Genomic DNA, 16,411 nt, shown 5'->3' on the forward strand with positions numbered 1-16,411 from the left:
CCGATATCAAAACAAAGAAAAGTATTATTCTATGCTATGGGATAATTCAGGCATATGTTTACAGGAGGATGCATGACAGTTATAGTACAAGGCTCGCAACCAACTTTTTCACCACCTTCCCAAAACTCACAAAAAGGAGCGCTAACATTGTATCCACACTGACAATAGAGCAACAGATATGTCTGAAGACATTTTTTGTTTATCAGCCTTATGAGCACAGACATTGGCCGATGTCGATTATCTCAAAAAGCTAGATAATTGGCCTTCCAATAAATCATTAATGGAAAGGTTGACTTTACTGGTAAATGTCAAAAAGTTCTTCATCAATCAACCTGGTGTCTGGCATTAAAGATGAACATGTTACTTTTTCTATACTTTTCCATTTTTGACGTTCCATAAAAATGCATTTACAATGAATGGACATAAATTGTGTAAAGCTGAATCGTCCAATATGATCGCAATCCCTGGGGAAGACAGAGCTGACTTAGGAGAGACTTAGGAAATTACTTAAATATAATATGCATAATTGCTGACTTAGGAAAAATAATATTGTCTATTACTGAAGCCAAGAATATAGCTAATTTGAGTTCTCATGTTCATATCTGCTTTGAGGTATTATAAATTTCAACATTATTAATTACAATACCCTAAAGAAACTAACTGGGAAACACAGTATTGTGTCCCCTACGAGACTCAATTTATCCAGTTTCTTTCTGTCAAATGCAGAGACATAAACACAAGGGATAATCGGAACATGACATGTGCTGCATATTAATAATAAGTTTAAACATTAGGCAGGGTTTAGAAGAGATTTGCCTTCCTCTTCATGTCATTACGTTTCCACAGTGGAAGTCTGTCAAATTCTTGTATATTCATGTCAAAGATCTGAAAGAATAAGTCCGGGGAGAGGTGACGCTGCAGAGGAAAGCAGGAAAGAATGAAGTTACTGGGAAAATATGAACAGTGCATCTGTTGGTTTATTTCTTATTCCAAAATAAAACTTATTTTGTAGATTTGACTGAAACAAAATATGTCCTCATCTTGTTTTTAAGGAAAACGGAAATCTTGCTACAAATGTCAATTTTCTTTTCATTACTGGTCTCCAAGTACAGAAAAAAGCATGCAAAACAGTCAATGCAACTGTACCTCGAGTCTTGTTCTGTCAACATCCTTGGGAAGCTTCACTCGTCCTCTATTACCAACTGTGAGCATTTCATATGGGTAGACCTTGACAAAAGAAAGACTGGTTGAGGATGCTTTATAAGTTGATTATCACACATGCTACACCTAAACACAATCTTTTGTACATTTGTGCTGCGAGTTACGAGATGGAGTCAGAAAATCATGTGCCATGCAATTGTATAACTGCTGCACAGTTATGGATAGTTAGTACCAGCGCTTTAGCCTTCAGGGAAAAATATCCTGCTTCTATTAGCCTTTGTCAATTTTCATGTTATGAGTTGTCCTTGAAACTTCAGCACTATCCTAGAGCTATTGAACTACTCTAGCCATTCTATGCTAAAACCCTACTGGATTGTACTTAAGTATTATTTGTATGCATTACTGTTATTACTGCATGCAATCTTTTAAAGGTGCTTATAGGCACAGAACATTTAGCAGTGAAAACTTTGGCAGAGAATTAAGTGGTGGCATTAATATACAAATAATACTTGCTTCTGGTTCCAACAAATTAGGCATAGACACTCCTCTGTCCATTCTTGCTAATGGATGTTGACTGTCATGGATGAGCTACAGAATGAAGCAAACACATGCAATGGGAAAATGTCATGGCAAGATTAGTCACTTCAAAGCTAAAAGCCAAATGACTGCAAGTATTATATATTATAATGTTATGAATTGTGTATATATTTCAGAAGAAGATCTGCAGGTCCAGCTTTGAATTGAAATTGAGTTGAATGTATACTTCATTAAACATGCAGAAAGTGAGGTGACCTCAGTCCTTTAAACCAAACAGAGAAAGGGAGCATGACCAGGGAGATTAAAGGTCACATAGAGCTCATTTCACATTTCTTCTCACATACCTTAAAGTCTGAAAGACAAGGGAAAAGGTAAAGAACAAGAAACACAATTTAGTTTCTAGTGTTATTCGGTTACATTGTTAAGTTAGTACAATATTGTTGTGATTTCCATGATTGTTAATAAAGATGTCTACACACTTACCATGGAATCTGTCGCCATTGTAATGAGAGAAATCAGCTGACTGTGGCTTAATGAGAAGAAAACACAGTAAGCACTGATTTTTTCCTGTTTGGTAAATTAAATAAACCTCATACAGTTTCCTTAGTGTGTCTCTTCAGCTACTCAATAAAAACATAAAGCAATAAAGAGCTTCTTTTCTCACTATTTTGCAGTTGTATCATATCAACAGTTGTGTCTTAATCTAAATTGGAAGTGATATATAATTCAATCTGGAAAGCTGGCGGGACATGTAATAGCATTATACAATAAAGCTAAAGAGAAAGTAATAAAGTACAGATAAAGGTATCATATTGCTCTTACCGGATTGAGGCCATTGCGACCATATCCAGGCAAAGAGGATGTTTGGGATGTAGAGGAATTTGGATCTATGTGAAAGTGAAACAGTAGATAGATTAACTCATTAGCTCAGACGATTTACAGTTGGACTCTGCTCTTTGCCCAGATTGGATCAGATTTACTGGGTTAAGTATACCTTTCCCGGTTCTTTAATTAGCCATTTGCTAATTGTTCTGTAAAACGCACTTCTTAGTATACTGCTCTATTTTATATTCACCTATACATTTTCCTTAAACCCATGTTTGACATTTACATTTCTAGTGAACAGATATTGATTAGATTAAACTAGTTTACAAACTGTTTACCCAAAGCTTACAGTAAATACCTTATACTAATTATATTGTAGTGAGCCCATTGATGATGTAGTTGTGGACCTTGGAGGGGTCAAATCCTGCTCAGGGACCCAAATAGTCTTTGGCTGCCCTGGTGTAACTAATCAAAGTTAACTGAGAGTTTTGAGATAATGTGTCTTCAACACAAAGATATCAATGCCAACATCTCTAGAGAGTGGCTATAACTGAAGCCCTATGTGAACGTTACTGCAGTGTATACATTTCACTGTATTTATCATAATATAATGATATATAATACGTTATATTTAACTGTGTCAAGCAGCATTCATATGAACTTTTTCAAAGGTTATTTGAAAGGTGAGGTCATATTGTACCTTGCTGTTTATAAATCGGAGGCCTCCTGTACATGTTGAAACCTTCATCTGCAGACAGAAAACAATGCAGCATCAGCAGATAATTCACTCTGAAATATTACACAGCAGAACCAAAAGAACACATTGTTATTAATAACCTACTGCAGTGTCTCTGTGGCAGCAAATTACCAAATCCCTAATTTTCCTTTTCAGTGTTTTAAAATATAATTAATATGGAGTAACTCACGGCTCACTAAACTTACACAAATCAAAGTCTTAGGTTCTTAGTGGGTTGTGAGAGATTTTCAGTTCCCACCTGCCAGTGATTGCTTGTCATAGCTTGTCATATTTCATCCACACACAATGAAAAAGGCTTTAAAAAATCACAGCACTGCTATAAATAGGCCTGGCTTTATAAATATCTACTTTGATATAGATTTGCATAAAGTATTTTATTTCGAGCAGTGGGTGAGGTACGGTCAGTAAAATATGCAAAATAGGAACGGGAAAAGAAAGGAGAAGGCCAGTGAAGAATTTAAAGGAAGCAGATAACTGGTATATCTGTCTTCTACAGTAAACTATGATATAAAAGTAATCTGTAATCTGTGTGGGAGACTGACAGTCTCTCTGAACTTTGACCACTAGATGGCTCAGTGTTTCTAAGAATAAAGTGAATCACATCTCTGTACTATCCTTTTCAATTCCAACTCTGACCCTTAAACCAGTTTGTTTTTAGTAATTTGAGTGTTGTAGAAATTCTTATTCTACCATTGCACTCACTACAGTTCCTTGTAGTTTACAACATACTGGAAAGTGCTGGGTTTGCTATTAAATCTAGGCAAAGTGTTGAAATATAAAATATAAACCGTAAGGCAACACCAGAAAGGGGAGAAAGCATGCAGGAAAGTGTGACAGAGGAGCAGGGGTGCTTACCTTTGGTGTGAGAGAGAAAGTGGTGACTTAAAGGTGAAGTGGGGCAGGTGTCATTGTTGCCAGAGAATAAAGAGGGAGAAGGCGTCAACCCTGCTTGTTATTCCATGAAAGAAGTGGAAGGAGGAGGAGTTGTGGAGGTAGATGAGATAAAGGAAGGCAGTAAAACAGAGGAAAGTGAGCAGAGAGGGGTTAATATCTTTGTGATAAGAAGATTGAGCTCATTCACTTTAGAACGCTCTTCTCACCTGGCCGGTGGAAGTGTTGTGGTGATCTGGACAGAGTTGGAGTGTAGCTATGACGATTGTACGTCAAATGAACGCCGTGGCTTGTGGATTTCGGTACGCACTTTCTCATTTCAAAACTCTCCTTGAAACAAGAAAGACACAAAACCAGTCAACAATTCAAAACTAATTTGTGTGTTAAAGCCGATACAGCTTTCAATGAAGGGTCTGGAACATACTGTATGAGAGCTGATGTCACAGTATTTCTATATAAGTCTGTTCTAATTAAATATTTACCTCTGTGGTGTCAACTACATTCCCTGGTGACTGAATTGGAAAGAAAGAAGAAGAAAAATCAATGTACAGACCACATAAACTGTAGTTACTTCATGTGAAAACTCTCCAAACTTGTCTAATATAAAGAAAAACAACCTTATGCAAATCACTATGCATCTTTTAAAATATTTTATAAGAGGAAAAATATTTTGAACACTGTAATCCTTCAACTGAATTGGAAAAATCACCAAACTTGGAGGTTTTCACATGCATAAATACATATGAAAGGTAAGGAACAAAAGGATTGGATAAAGTTACATTTAGCTAATTATTTTAAGTTAGTTTATCTATAAAATGCTAAAAGTTAGCAGGGAGTAAGTATCATTTATACCTGCCTAGATCTTGACTTAGATATTTTAGCACTATAGCTCCAAAAACACACATAGAGATACATCTGTCCACTTTTCACAACACATGGCATTGCATTTTGAGCCAACACAGTCAAATATCAAAGCAACAAAACAAGACCTCACTTGGTTTGACTCATAAATCAAACCAAGAAAAAAGCACTGAAACTATGACATACGAAAGGGTATAACTTGGAGCACTGAATGAAGTTACCTCTGCAGGGCTTTGCCTGTCCTGTCTGTTGCCTTTGTTGTCCAAAGTAGAAGAGTTGCCGTTCACAGACTTATAAGATATCATATCAGGATGCTCTATATCATATATAGCCTTGACTCTGGGAATTGCCGCTAAGTCTCGGTAATCAATGATCTCATTATCTACTTTTGCCTGGGACCAGGACAGGGAGGAGAGAGGGAGGATGGGAGAGGGACACAGATGATGGAAGATAGAAGAAGCAGACAGTATGGCTTAGGTCAGGTCAAAGGTTGATCATAACATCACTTCATGGAGGAATGAAACTTTAATCCCACAACACCACGATGGTTGGCCTGTTTCTGTTTCACAACATTGTTTCTCATGCTTTCAAGTATAAAAAAGGTAACTGGCTAATATTTTAAGGTGTTTTGATGGGGGGAAAGTTTATTCCACACAATAAACCAACAGGGAATGGATCATAAAAGACTGGGTGGAGGGAACAAAAGGACACTGAAAGCACAAAGTTTTTTCTAAATAATCAAATACAAACTGAATTGCCAAAGCATTCAAATTGATTAAGCAAATGCATCTAAATTCCTGTTCAATATGTGGTTGATATTTTCAGCATATTAATGATTAAATTGAGAAAATTTTCAGGCTCTTCAATATTCAACCACAATTGAAATCCCATTTTTCTCTCACAGGCAAGAAGAAACTAGTTCCGACCAGTCAAGGTTAAGTAAAAAAATATTGATTTATTTAAAAACTCTTTAATGTTTTTCACATTGGCTATTTTCCTAAATGTGTGTCTGCATTTACTGACAAAAAGAAACATTTGGCAAGAGAGACACTTTGTCCATGCGACTTCCCTGTGTAAATAAAGGATAAATGAAATATAAATCAACCCACGGTGATCTGTGCACCATGGAGGATGTTAAGCAGATGTTGTCACCGTTAACTTACGCAGATAGTTCGACCAGGACTCCCTGGAGTGCATGAGCCCGGTCTGGAACAGGAGCTTTCAGATGAGGATCTAGTGGGCTAAGGAAACAAACATCTATGTTAGTTTGAAATGATAGGATGCTGAGAAATACCACTTTCTACTTTCAGCTCGGGTGTCAGTCGACAGCCTGTATTGTTTTCTCTCAATGTCTCTTCACTAAACACACAACTTTGTCCTCACATATGGTCTGAAAGGGTAAAAGCAATGACTAGGAATCATAATGCAGCAGTGTAGAGTATGGACCTTCCATCATGCAGTTTTTGTGAATTGTTGGATTGTAATTATTGCATTTTTAAATGAGAAAACCAAATGTTTCTTCCTTATTTTGTATCTAACAATGATATCAGTCAGACTTTTGTTTTGCATCAAGCTGTATCAATACCTAACAGTGAAAGAACACATTGGTGTATAAACTGTGCAGGTACTAGTAGACGGCAGGAAAAAACACAGCCAAGCATGCAGCACAGTGAACAGTGAAGACGCAACATGTTATAATTATTGCACATAATACATAGCAACTGTAGAGGGGCACTAAAAATTAAAAGCTTATCTTATGCCAAAATCATAAGAAGGAATCTTTTTCTGTGTATCAAAAGCGATCTTCTTTTTGCTTCCTTGAATTAGCACACATGATCTAACTGCCAAGTGCAAAAGCAAAGTGTTCATGTTGTATGTGAGACAAGCGAGTGCAGTTAATCTCTGAACGTGAGATTACAGCAATGCTCACTCTAGAAAAAACACCAGTTCCAAAGGCAAGCCCGGTCACAGTATTAACCTTCAGTTCATGTGGGGGGAAAAAGAAATCAAGACAAGGTGTTTTTGGTCTGCTGATCTGGGAAGGAAGAGAATGTGTAATGAAACAATGGTGTTCAGTTGCAGAAGTTGTATGATGTTGCATCATGTCATTGCCTTGATACAAATCTATGTACAATCTCTGTGCCGGAATACTCTTTAAATCACATGTTACACAGAGATCTTACCCTGTAACTGTCCTCAGTTCTGCTGCTGTCTCTGCAGTCCGGGTGCCAAACTGTGGATCCTGTGAAGGCAGGGACAGTTACCTGCTGCAGGCATTACGGTAAAAACACACAGCATGCCAAAAGAAATGCATATTTTACAAAGTGAACAGAAAGTGGTCTTAAACAAACACCTTCAATGTATGCATCCACCCGAGCCAAAATCCATATCACCACCATGTGTGCATGTATATCCACATAGTTACATTTTTTCAAACTGACCTTGCAGATACATTTCTTCACCTTCTTTGAACATTTCGTCACATCGGCTGCATCTTGCACAGGTGGGATGATAATGTTTGTCCCCTGCCTTTAGCAGACAATGAGAAAGGCAAAACCATTAGCGGTATCTATGAGTGAAGTTGCAGATTACAATTAACTGAACATCGCTCACGTATGTATATGACAACCTGTGAATGAGAACGGGATGTGCAGTGTGTAGGTGAAACTACAATCAGTGTTTGGTTTGTCAGTTTAACATGGTGTCTGCAGATAAAAACAGCTCATTCTAAGGTAATGAAAACACAATAATTTCTATATACAGGTGATTATACACTAATGAAAACAGTCACATTAATAGCACTTTTGAGGAAAAAAAGTGATGCAACTATAGGTAAAATCAGTCACTCTTGATTGAGAGTAAACATTTCTCACCTCGAGAACTTTTCCAGTGATAAACTTCTGACATGCTTCACACTGTACCCCAAACTGGATCTGGTAGTCCCTCTCACAGTAGGGAACGCCATCCCTGCAAGATACGACACTTGATTTAAAAAAAGAAACTCTTACCTGTGTACTAGCTGTGATGGACACTAACATCATTTCTATTTCTAAGCTTCTAGTTAGGAAAAAAAAATACACTCAATTGAGGGGAGGCAGACAAAGAATTATAAAATGAGAGATTTGTATTTACTTGCTGATATATTCTCCGCTCAGCACTCTCCTGCAGGCTTTACACTTGAAGCAGCCAAGGTGCCACTGGCCACCTAGGGCTAACAGAGCCTGGCCATTCTTGATGTCTCTACCACAGCCAGAGCAGTCTGAAAACACACACGCATACAATGTCAAAAATAATAAACCATTCGAATCAAATTGACATGGCCATCCAAACATGATCTTTCCTTTAAAAAACACATTTGTAAATTAGGTTTTTCTTGATTATTTCTGAATATAAATGTATGAACTGGATATTAAAAGTGAAAGTACATCTGACATTACAGAACTATTTGAGTAGCTGTGCTGCTGAGCCGGGACATTTTCTCTACAGTCCTAGAGAGACATCCTCTTAATCCTAAGGCTTTGTATGTCTGGATCCTGTATTGAGCCCTCTCTTCTATCTATAGTTGTTAGGTGGATGAGGTTATGTTGAGTTAAAGAGTTGAGATTGACTCTCTCTCTCTCTTAGTCTGTACTGAGTCATCGACCTGGCAGGATCCCAGGAGGATGACAGAATTTCTAAGGAAATGTTGACTCGGTGTTGTAAAAAAGACATCCAGGTTAGACTGGAATTAGGGACACTGTTTAGCCTGCATTTAGCATCCTTACATAGTGAAATACAAACATATAATCAGATGTGTCACCTGCAGAATAGTGTAAAGACTTTATCTCTCTATGATGAAGGAGGCTGGCAGATGTGGCACTGGCTTTGAATGACTCTTAAGCAGAGGCTGAACTAAATCAAAAGGCTGGCATAGGAGCCACAGCTGGCCAATGTTCACTATAATCCACTGCCTGATTATGTCTACATGGGATGAAAGTCTCTGATCTATTTTAAAGCTTTATTAATAAATATTTTTGATATGAACACTGGCTCAGATGTCCTTGCTCGGAGAGTAAATATCAGCAAGAATGTGCTTACTACTGGGATATCTGATGTCGTTAGGAGTAGGAGACACAGGTCGAATACAGTGCTGACAGAGGCAGTCTTTTCCACTGAAGGTGACACAGTCCCCAGCAGGAAAGGCCTGTCTGAGAAACACAGAAAGAGACAGAGGTATACCACACAATTCTTTGTATAGTTACAGTTATTCTGCCTCCGAACATGTTTGCTTGAGTAAAACTTACTTGCAAAGGGTGCACACAAAGCAGGCTGGGTGGTAGGTCTTCCCCAGGACTGTTACCACCTCTCCCTCCACAAATTCCCCACAGTTGTTGCAGAGCGTGCCGTGAAGCCTCTGGAAGTCCAGCGGGCAGAGGTAGTCGCCATTCTTCATGAAGAAGCCACTCTGAGCCAAGTCACAGCCACACACTGCACACACACAGTTATACAGGGAGAAAGGAATGGCAAGGTTATATAACAACAGAAAACATTAAAGCTGCCATGATTACATTTTTTGTATTTTTTTTATTCTTTTGGAAAGAGCTTTGGGGAAAGGTATTTGTAAGTTTTTATTCATGTATACGTTTAATTTTTATTTCTTTTGGTCAGTAACTCTGAATTTACAGTTTAAGTTGTCACCTTTTTCATTGTCATAGTAGTAAATTAATAGCCATCACATAATCCATCAAAGGGATGATGAGATAAATGCTATTTGGGCTGTCTGACCTTATGAGTCTGCCAGAGTTTCTGAAGTGTTTATGTGTTTGCGTGCATCTCTGTGTGTTTGCTGATCAGCCCAGTGACAAGTTACTGACATGGAGGCAGAGTTTTCCCTCAGCTTGTTTGGAGTCATTTGATACCACCCAAACCATTTCCGACAGTGTCCCTCTGAACCTGCCACAGTCCTGCCACAACACAATGGACCAAGATGCCAGGGACAGATTTATGTTGCTCTATTCCAGTCCTACTGTGACTCCCTTACAATTCACATGGATTTTATTTTTAAAAGTATTATTTTTAAGTCTGAATAAAACCTGCACAAACATGTGCTTACATTCTACTACATTCCTCTGATCCCAGAGATTGTTTCATGACATACAAATAGCTTTAATGAAAACCAGATGAATTTTTACTTATCTTGTGATGTACATAAATAAAGAGTCCCTTTTATTCGGCTGCTTTTATACTCATCCTCCTTTTTATGTACCTTTTACATCACTTTACATCACATGTGTGTCACTAAAACTAAAAAGAGGTGTCATGTAACCTTTGCTAAAGTTGCTATAGCTTATTTTAATTAAAATAAATTCATAAACTCTTATTCAGGAAAGTGCACAGACCCCTTCGATCCCCAGGTCCTCCCACTGTTAAAATACTGCGGGCATCTCTGCCCTGAAAGTCTCTTTGTTTGCTCTGCGCTGTAAACACCATCACAATGGAATGAAAGGGCAACAACACGAGAAGCTTGTCAGTTTCGATTAGTGGGGACAATGGTCGGCTGAAGAAAAATGTTTTCCACAAAACAGAGTAACTCTGGTGAATATGACTGTCTGACAACCTAGGAGGTTCTCACAACAGCCCATTGTAAACGTAGAATGTTTTGTAATAAATTGATTTTGATGGTTAAACTAAAAACTGAAAAGAAGGTTTTTAGGCAGCAGGGGGGTCAAATGTCACTTGCGTTACTGCTTGCAAGTAAAATTGTTCAAATGAGAAATTAGTTTAAATTTAAATCCCACCACAGAGCCAGCAGATGAACTGTTAGGCCCCTGATCATAACATGCTCAAGACAGCATTTATCTCCACTCCACATGAGGAATTCCTTTCACTGGATTGCTCTCGAGTTTTCCTGATAACATGCAAGACTATTCTGACTGAGGTGTGATTGCAAGATGCTTCACAAGTGCAGCTGCATCTGCTCACACTGACATATTGATGGTACTCACCCTTGCAGGTAAAGCACTTAATGTGGAAATGGCTGCTCTGGACTCGCAGCACCTCTCCCTTGCATGACTGCCCACATCTGAAGCACTGGGTGATCCGCTTCCCCCCGGAAGGACTTGGGTGGCAGCCATTTGGAGTATGTAGCACTGCAGGAGAGGGTAGAAATAAATGAACCATTTAAATCGTCAAATTCATTATCATTATTTTACATTACCTGGGAACTACAAATGTCTGTCCAAAATTCTGTACCAATCCATCTGATAGATACTGACATATTTCACTGAAGAAGAGGAAACTATGACCTGCTGGTTGTGCCACAGGAACTGGGAACCATAAATGTTTTTACAAAATTGCATTGCCATCCCTACAGAAAAATATGCTCATTTTTACCAGCTCGTATCCAAACATTAAATGCTCAGCTTGTACACGTACACACAGTGCGAGTGTAAATCCAAGATTAGCTGCATTTACACATTTTCCAATACTTGAAATTGAAAGGTCTAAAGGGCTCTCTCATCCATACAGTAGCTTTGTCCTGTTCTGCCTGAGCAGATGATTACAATAGGCTACAATAGTCCTTCAGAAGTGTCCTGTCAGTGCTTACATAACTGAACATCATGTATAGACATGCTTTGCTTTGACAGAAACACTAATGCTTAGTCACGAAGCTCACGAAGAGCTCAGGAAGAAGCCATTATTTCTCTCTGATCTCCCAACAATATCAGTGAGAATATTCCACATGAGTGTCGGTGCTTGTGTGCCAAACTTTGTCTCGTACTGTAGCAAGACAGCTCAATCCTTCTCTTTCATGTTCATGTGGCATGGTAGCCGAAGCAGACAGTGGATGCCTGTACAATCTAATCACAGCCCACTTGAGAGGTCTTGAATGTGATTAGCAGAGGAGAGAGAGGAAAGAATGTGGTGTGCTGAGAGCGCTCCGTCTCCTAGTGTGTGGACACATAGCGTACAAATAGATAACAAATAGAAACTGACACATGAGCTCTTCTTTAGTTCTTTTTTCAAATACAGCTGGCCACAGAAAAATCATAACAAATTCACCTATTAACCAAGTAACGGCTACAGTGAAAATATACCTCAGATAACCCCAGCTGCACTAACAGGGATGTTGTAACAGAAAGATTTCTGCACATTTACTGGAAGGGTAAGTGTTTTTTTAACTGTTCCGACTACCCTCGTGAATTCCCGAGAAAATTGAGTCAAGCACCTTTGGTATGTGGCCCCAACTCTGCCCCACAACACAAGAGATTTGTCACCATGGTAACAAGTATGTAAACTAGATTAGGAGCCCATGCTTCCCAAAGGTGAATATAAAGTTCACTGTAACTGACTGAAGAGAAACCAGTGTGTACATTATGCAGTGTTGTGGAGATTATAAACTTCCACTATAGGCCAGCTGCTGTCATACTGTATTAATGATGAAAAGGTGTTCATCTTGTATGTGACAGACTATCCACAATTTAAAATCCCGGAGAAGTCTAATGAGTAAGAAATCTAATAAACATCAACTTCAGCTTCAGAACTGGCTTGTGAATTTTGCAAGCAACAAACAATATACATTTCACTGTAACTTTTCATAAAGGCATAAAAGCAGTGTGGTCATACTGAAAGGCTTTGATTATGGTCATCCCTTGCTAATTATTTCTGCCAGTAGGAGAGCAGTTGAAGGACATTGTGTGATTGTATTAGCATAGAATCAAATCTTTAAAAAATCATGTGAAAATAAGTGTTATTTCGGCTAACAAAATCACAGTGGGAATGTAACCCGTCGTTTTGGCCAAGGCTTTCACAACAATGACTGAAAATCCAGCCAAACTGGCCTCTGTCCTAGAGCGCCTCAGATATTTGTTAATGACAGAGCTGTGATGCCAACCCAAATCCATGCAAGCTATTTGTCATGGGGAAATTACTGCTACAGTTTAGAAATGTTTAAACATTTTATTTTATTGTACACTCGCTGTAAGGGAAAGACAGACTATTCTATGTTGTATTGTGTACATACAGTACATACAAAGGTACAGTGCAGTATAGTACAGTATGTGTGTGGTATTACCCTGTATACCTTTTATATACTTTTTGTTTTCACTTTGAAATAATACTTGGAAATATTTAAAGAGTTGCTGCATGTCTTCCACTCTTTCTTGATCTCTCCCAGAATGTGAAGCTGATATGGTGTTAAGTATTAGCGAATGGTAGATTTAGAAAGACAGCAAATGGAGGGAAACCTGAGACAGACAGCTAATCACACAACTCACTATCTCCAGCTATGAAAATCTGCATCTGTGTGTGTGTGTGTGTGTGTGTGTGTGTGTGTGTGTGTGTGTGTGTGTGTGTGTGTGTGTGTGTGTAAGGAGTGAGGGAATATCTATATTAAGTATCCAGAATTTTCGATGTAGTACAACTGATTCTATTATAATGTAAGTATAAAGTAATGGGATGTAAGTTATACTATAGGACAACACATTTAACCATCCAATATAATATAATGAGGTCATATAATTACATTTGTGTGGCCTACAAGCTGCATTCGGTCATGCTATGTTTGTTCATAATCTTTTTTATAACTCTTTTGCTGCCTTCACTGGACGGTGTCATTGTTAATAAATAAATAGCTTTGGTAAAGAAGAAGAGGTAAAGGAATGAGAGTATTCTGATTTAAAGCTTTTAGCAGCCTTTAATGTTTTTTAAGTGCAAAGATTTTTTGTAAAATCCCAGAATTACATGAGGTCATGCACCTGCAGGAACACCTAGTTTGCCAAGAACATAATGGAATATAATTTTTCATTCACTAAAGCGTCACATTTAACATCCCACTACAGGAAAGGAACAATGGAAAGAGGCAGGAGGCTTTTATCTGAACAACCACTAGTTTAGTGAAATGAGTCAGAGTATTTTTTTCCACAGCAGTTTACCAACAATAGACTAAATGTATTCCCTGTGGCTGAAAAAATAGAATAATCAGGGCAAAACACTGCTTGATTCAGAGGTATTGCTAAATCACATGCTGGTCTTACCTAACCATGATGCTTTACGATTAGTTGTAGCAGCTGTGCTTGCACTTTTCCCCACTTGGCAACCACAGTTTTTATTTCTAAATGCAGTTTTCAGACTTTTAACAGTTTGAGAATCTTAAAAGGTCAAAAGTTATAAAAGTATAGCATAAATTAACGGAATTTTGTTGTCAGAATTCACATACCAGAGCTTTTACGTATCAACCAAGCTTTGCCAAATTACTGTTGTAGTTTAAACAAGATTTAAATGCCACCTCACATAGAAAACCAAAAAGATTGCAACCACAAACACAGCAGACAATTTGAAATATACAAATGTGTGAAGTAATAAAGTTGGCATAATAATGTCTCACATTGTCATTGTTCATTTTCTTTGACAAAATTGTAATCATGAACGAAGCTCAGAGACTATTTGGCCTGACAGAAACAGTGTACTTACATAATAACAAGCCCCTAACAAAATGTGAGTATGTAAAGACAAACAATAGGCACAAACAGACACACTTCACGCACACTCATACTCACACACACGTCTTAAAAATATCTACCTTTCTCTTTCATGACAGTTGGTTTCTACACGACTGTGGGAGCGCTGGCTGCATCAGAGTGAGGAGAGGAACTAACTGGACTGCTGGTCCCAGGAATAAAAGGGGGTGGTCCAAAACACAGAGGGCAGGAGTGTGTGTGTGTGTGTGTGTGTGTGTGTGTGTGTGTGTGTGTGTGTGTGTGTGTGTGTGTGTGTGTGTGTGTGTTGAAGTGGCAATAAGTGCTCTTGTGCTTCTGAACCATGACCTCCACCATGCAGAACAAGAGAATATTTGAATATTTGAAGTTGGACATGCATTGCTGAAATATCTTTCTTTTCCAGAAAAGTAATGCTGATAATATTATTTGTGTATCTGTGATGGGAGTCTTGTTGAGTACAGATGGCTCAGTGATTTTACCTGCTGCCTCTTTTTTCGGAACTTGCAAACTGAATATACGTATATTGTCTATACACATAAGCTTTTTTAGTCTTCATGGTCTTTAATCACAACCATTCAACATTGATGAGCTTATAAATAAGGTACAATATTGACTGTGTGACCAAAGGTGATGAGCTATTATAAAAAGAGAGGGAAATGGTGTGTCATATCTACCAAATACATTGTTTGATTTAAGAGAGGCTAATTGTGTTTAAATGCAAATGCAAAGTATTTTTGTTTGTGTAGAGGCAGCAGAGTCTGCTGAGACAATGTCAACGTGCTTGAATCAAGTCTAGATGAGTTAGTTAGTTAGCAGAGTCGTGGATATTGATGTCCATATTCTCTGACTGAAAAATATTAGCTACGATTATTAGCTATACGATTAAGAACTGTGGTGATGAATATCGAAGCCAGTTGACTAGCAGACAAAATCTGTACAATCTCGTGCTTTGTCGAAGAGCTTGAGTTCTTGTTACTGCATGAAATTATTTTAAATAGAAATAAAGGAGGTTAGCAGGTTAATCTCATTGAAATACATGAAAAACCTGGTAGAATTCTACATATTCAGAGCATGTTGAATTGAATCAGTATTCCGCCTATTCTCTGTTGGAAATCTATAGGTTTTTTTGTCATATGCTACATCTACAAAACATTTTATGGCTAAATTATAGTGCAGGATAACAAATCATTAATATAACAACTTATCAATAACACATCAACCACATATGGAAGTAAACTATTCATTACCTGACATCTCTGCAGGTATACTGGCCAACTTTTCACACAGGATGTAGTCGTTGGGGTTGAGGAACGGCAGCTGCTCCATCATGGACTGTTTGGGAATAAGGTAGAGAACCTCTGCTATTTCACCATCTTCAATGATTGACATTCGCCTGACGGAGTTCTTCCTCTTGACCCGGTCCAAAACAACCATTTCATTGCTGGAGCCGCAGATCTTGCCCAGGCTGCTGAGGTTGAGGAGGCCTGACATGCTCATGCTGTCGAGGCTTTCAGCCAAACAGTTGAGGCTACAGACCGACTGCAAGTGAGAAACCATAGAGCAAACCTCAAGATGTTAAAGCCCTCTGTTGAATGTCAGGCATTAAGACTTTGTAACTGACTCAGCGTGTGTGTGTGTGTGTTGTCAGTCAGGCAGGCAAAGACTAACTCCTACCACACGCCCCTTAAGAAGATTAAGCAAGGTATATTTTTAGGGTTTATCTTCATGGTAAACACAGGATCTGAGCTCCAAGTGTCCATGAGGTAATCTTGTTCACTACATTCCAGTGACATTAACATGGGATTCATTCTTCTAGTAATCTGGTGATAGAGATCTAACTCTTTTAGGAAGATTATGAGCTACTGTATCATCCAGTTATGTATGCAGTTATATTATTTAAATC

The 16,411-nt window shown here is 38.3% G+C and overlaps 1 protein-coding gene across 7 annotated transcripts; it reads right to left on the reverse strand.

Annotated features, from left to right (window-relative positions):
• Positions 1 to 1,735: 1,735 nt before the first annotated feature.
• On the reverse strand, positions 1,736 to 16,140 carry LOC127373700 (actin-binding LIM protein 1-like). Of its 7 annotated transcripts, none has more exons than XM_051418399.1 (18): positions 15,756 to 16,140; positions 11,017 to 11,160; positions 9,316 to 9,499; positions 9,110 to 9,219; positions 8,165 to 8,291; positions 7,906 to 7,999; positions 7,474 to 7,561; positions 7,216 to 7,274; positions 7,011 to 7,067; positions 6,196 to 6,273; positions 5,254 to 5,424; positions 4,654 to 4,683; positions 4,381 to 4,501; positions 4,136 to 4,228; positions 3,224 to 3,271; positions 2,521 to 2,585; positions 2,182 to 2,227; positions 1,736 to 2,050 (listed from the first exon to the last, which is right to left on the reverse strand). In XM_051418399.1, exons 1-18 carry the CDS (start codon positions 16,063 to 16,065, stop codon positions 2,007 to 2,009), a joined length of 1,869 nt encoding a protein of 622 aa, XP_051274359.1. In that variant the 5' UTR covers positions 16,066 to 16,140; the 3' UTR covers positions 1,736 to 2,006. The 7 variants fall into 7 exon arrangements, with proteins under 7 accessions (XP_051274359.1, XP_051274357.1, XP_051274360.1 ...); XM_051418397.1 differs by having other exon boundaries at positions 6,963 to 7,067; XM_051418400.1 differs by having other exon boundaries at positions 1,737 to 2,050; positions 4,136 to 4,225; positions 15,756 to 16,139.
• Between the last annotated feature and the right edge of the window lie 271 nt (positions 16,141 to 16,411).

This window comes from Dicentrarchus labrax, unplaced genomic scaffold (genome assembly GCF_905237075.1).
Source record: "Dicentrarchus labrax unplaced genomic scaffold, dlabrax2021, whole genome shotgun sequence".
Classification (NCBI taxonomy): domain Eukaryota; kingdom Metazoa; phylum Chordata; class Actinopteri; family Moronidae; genus Dicentrarchus; species Dicentrarchus labrax.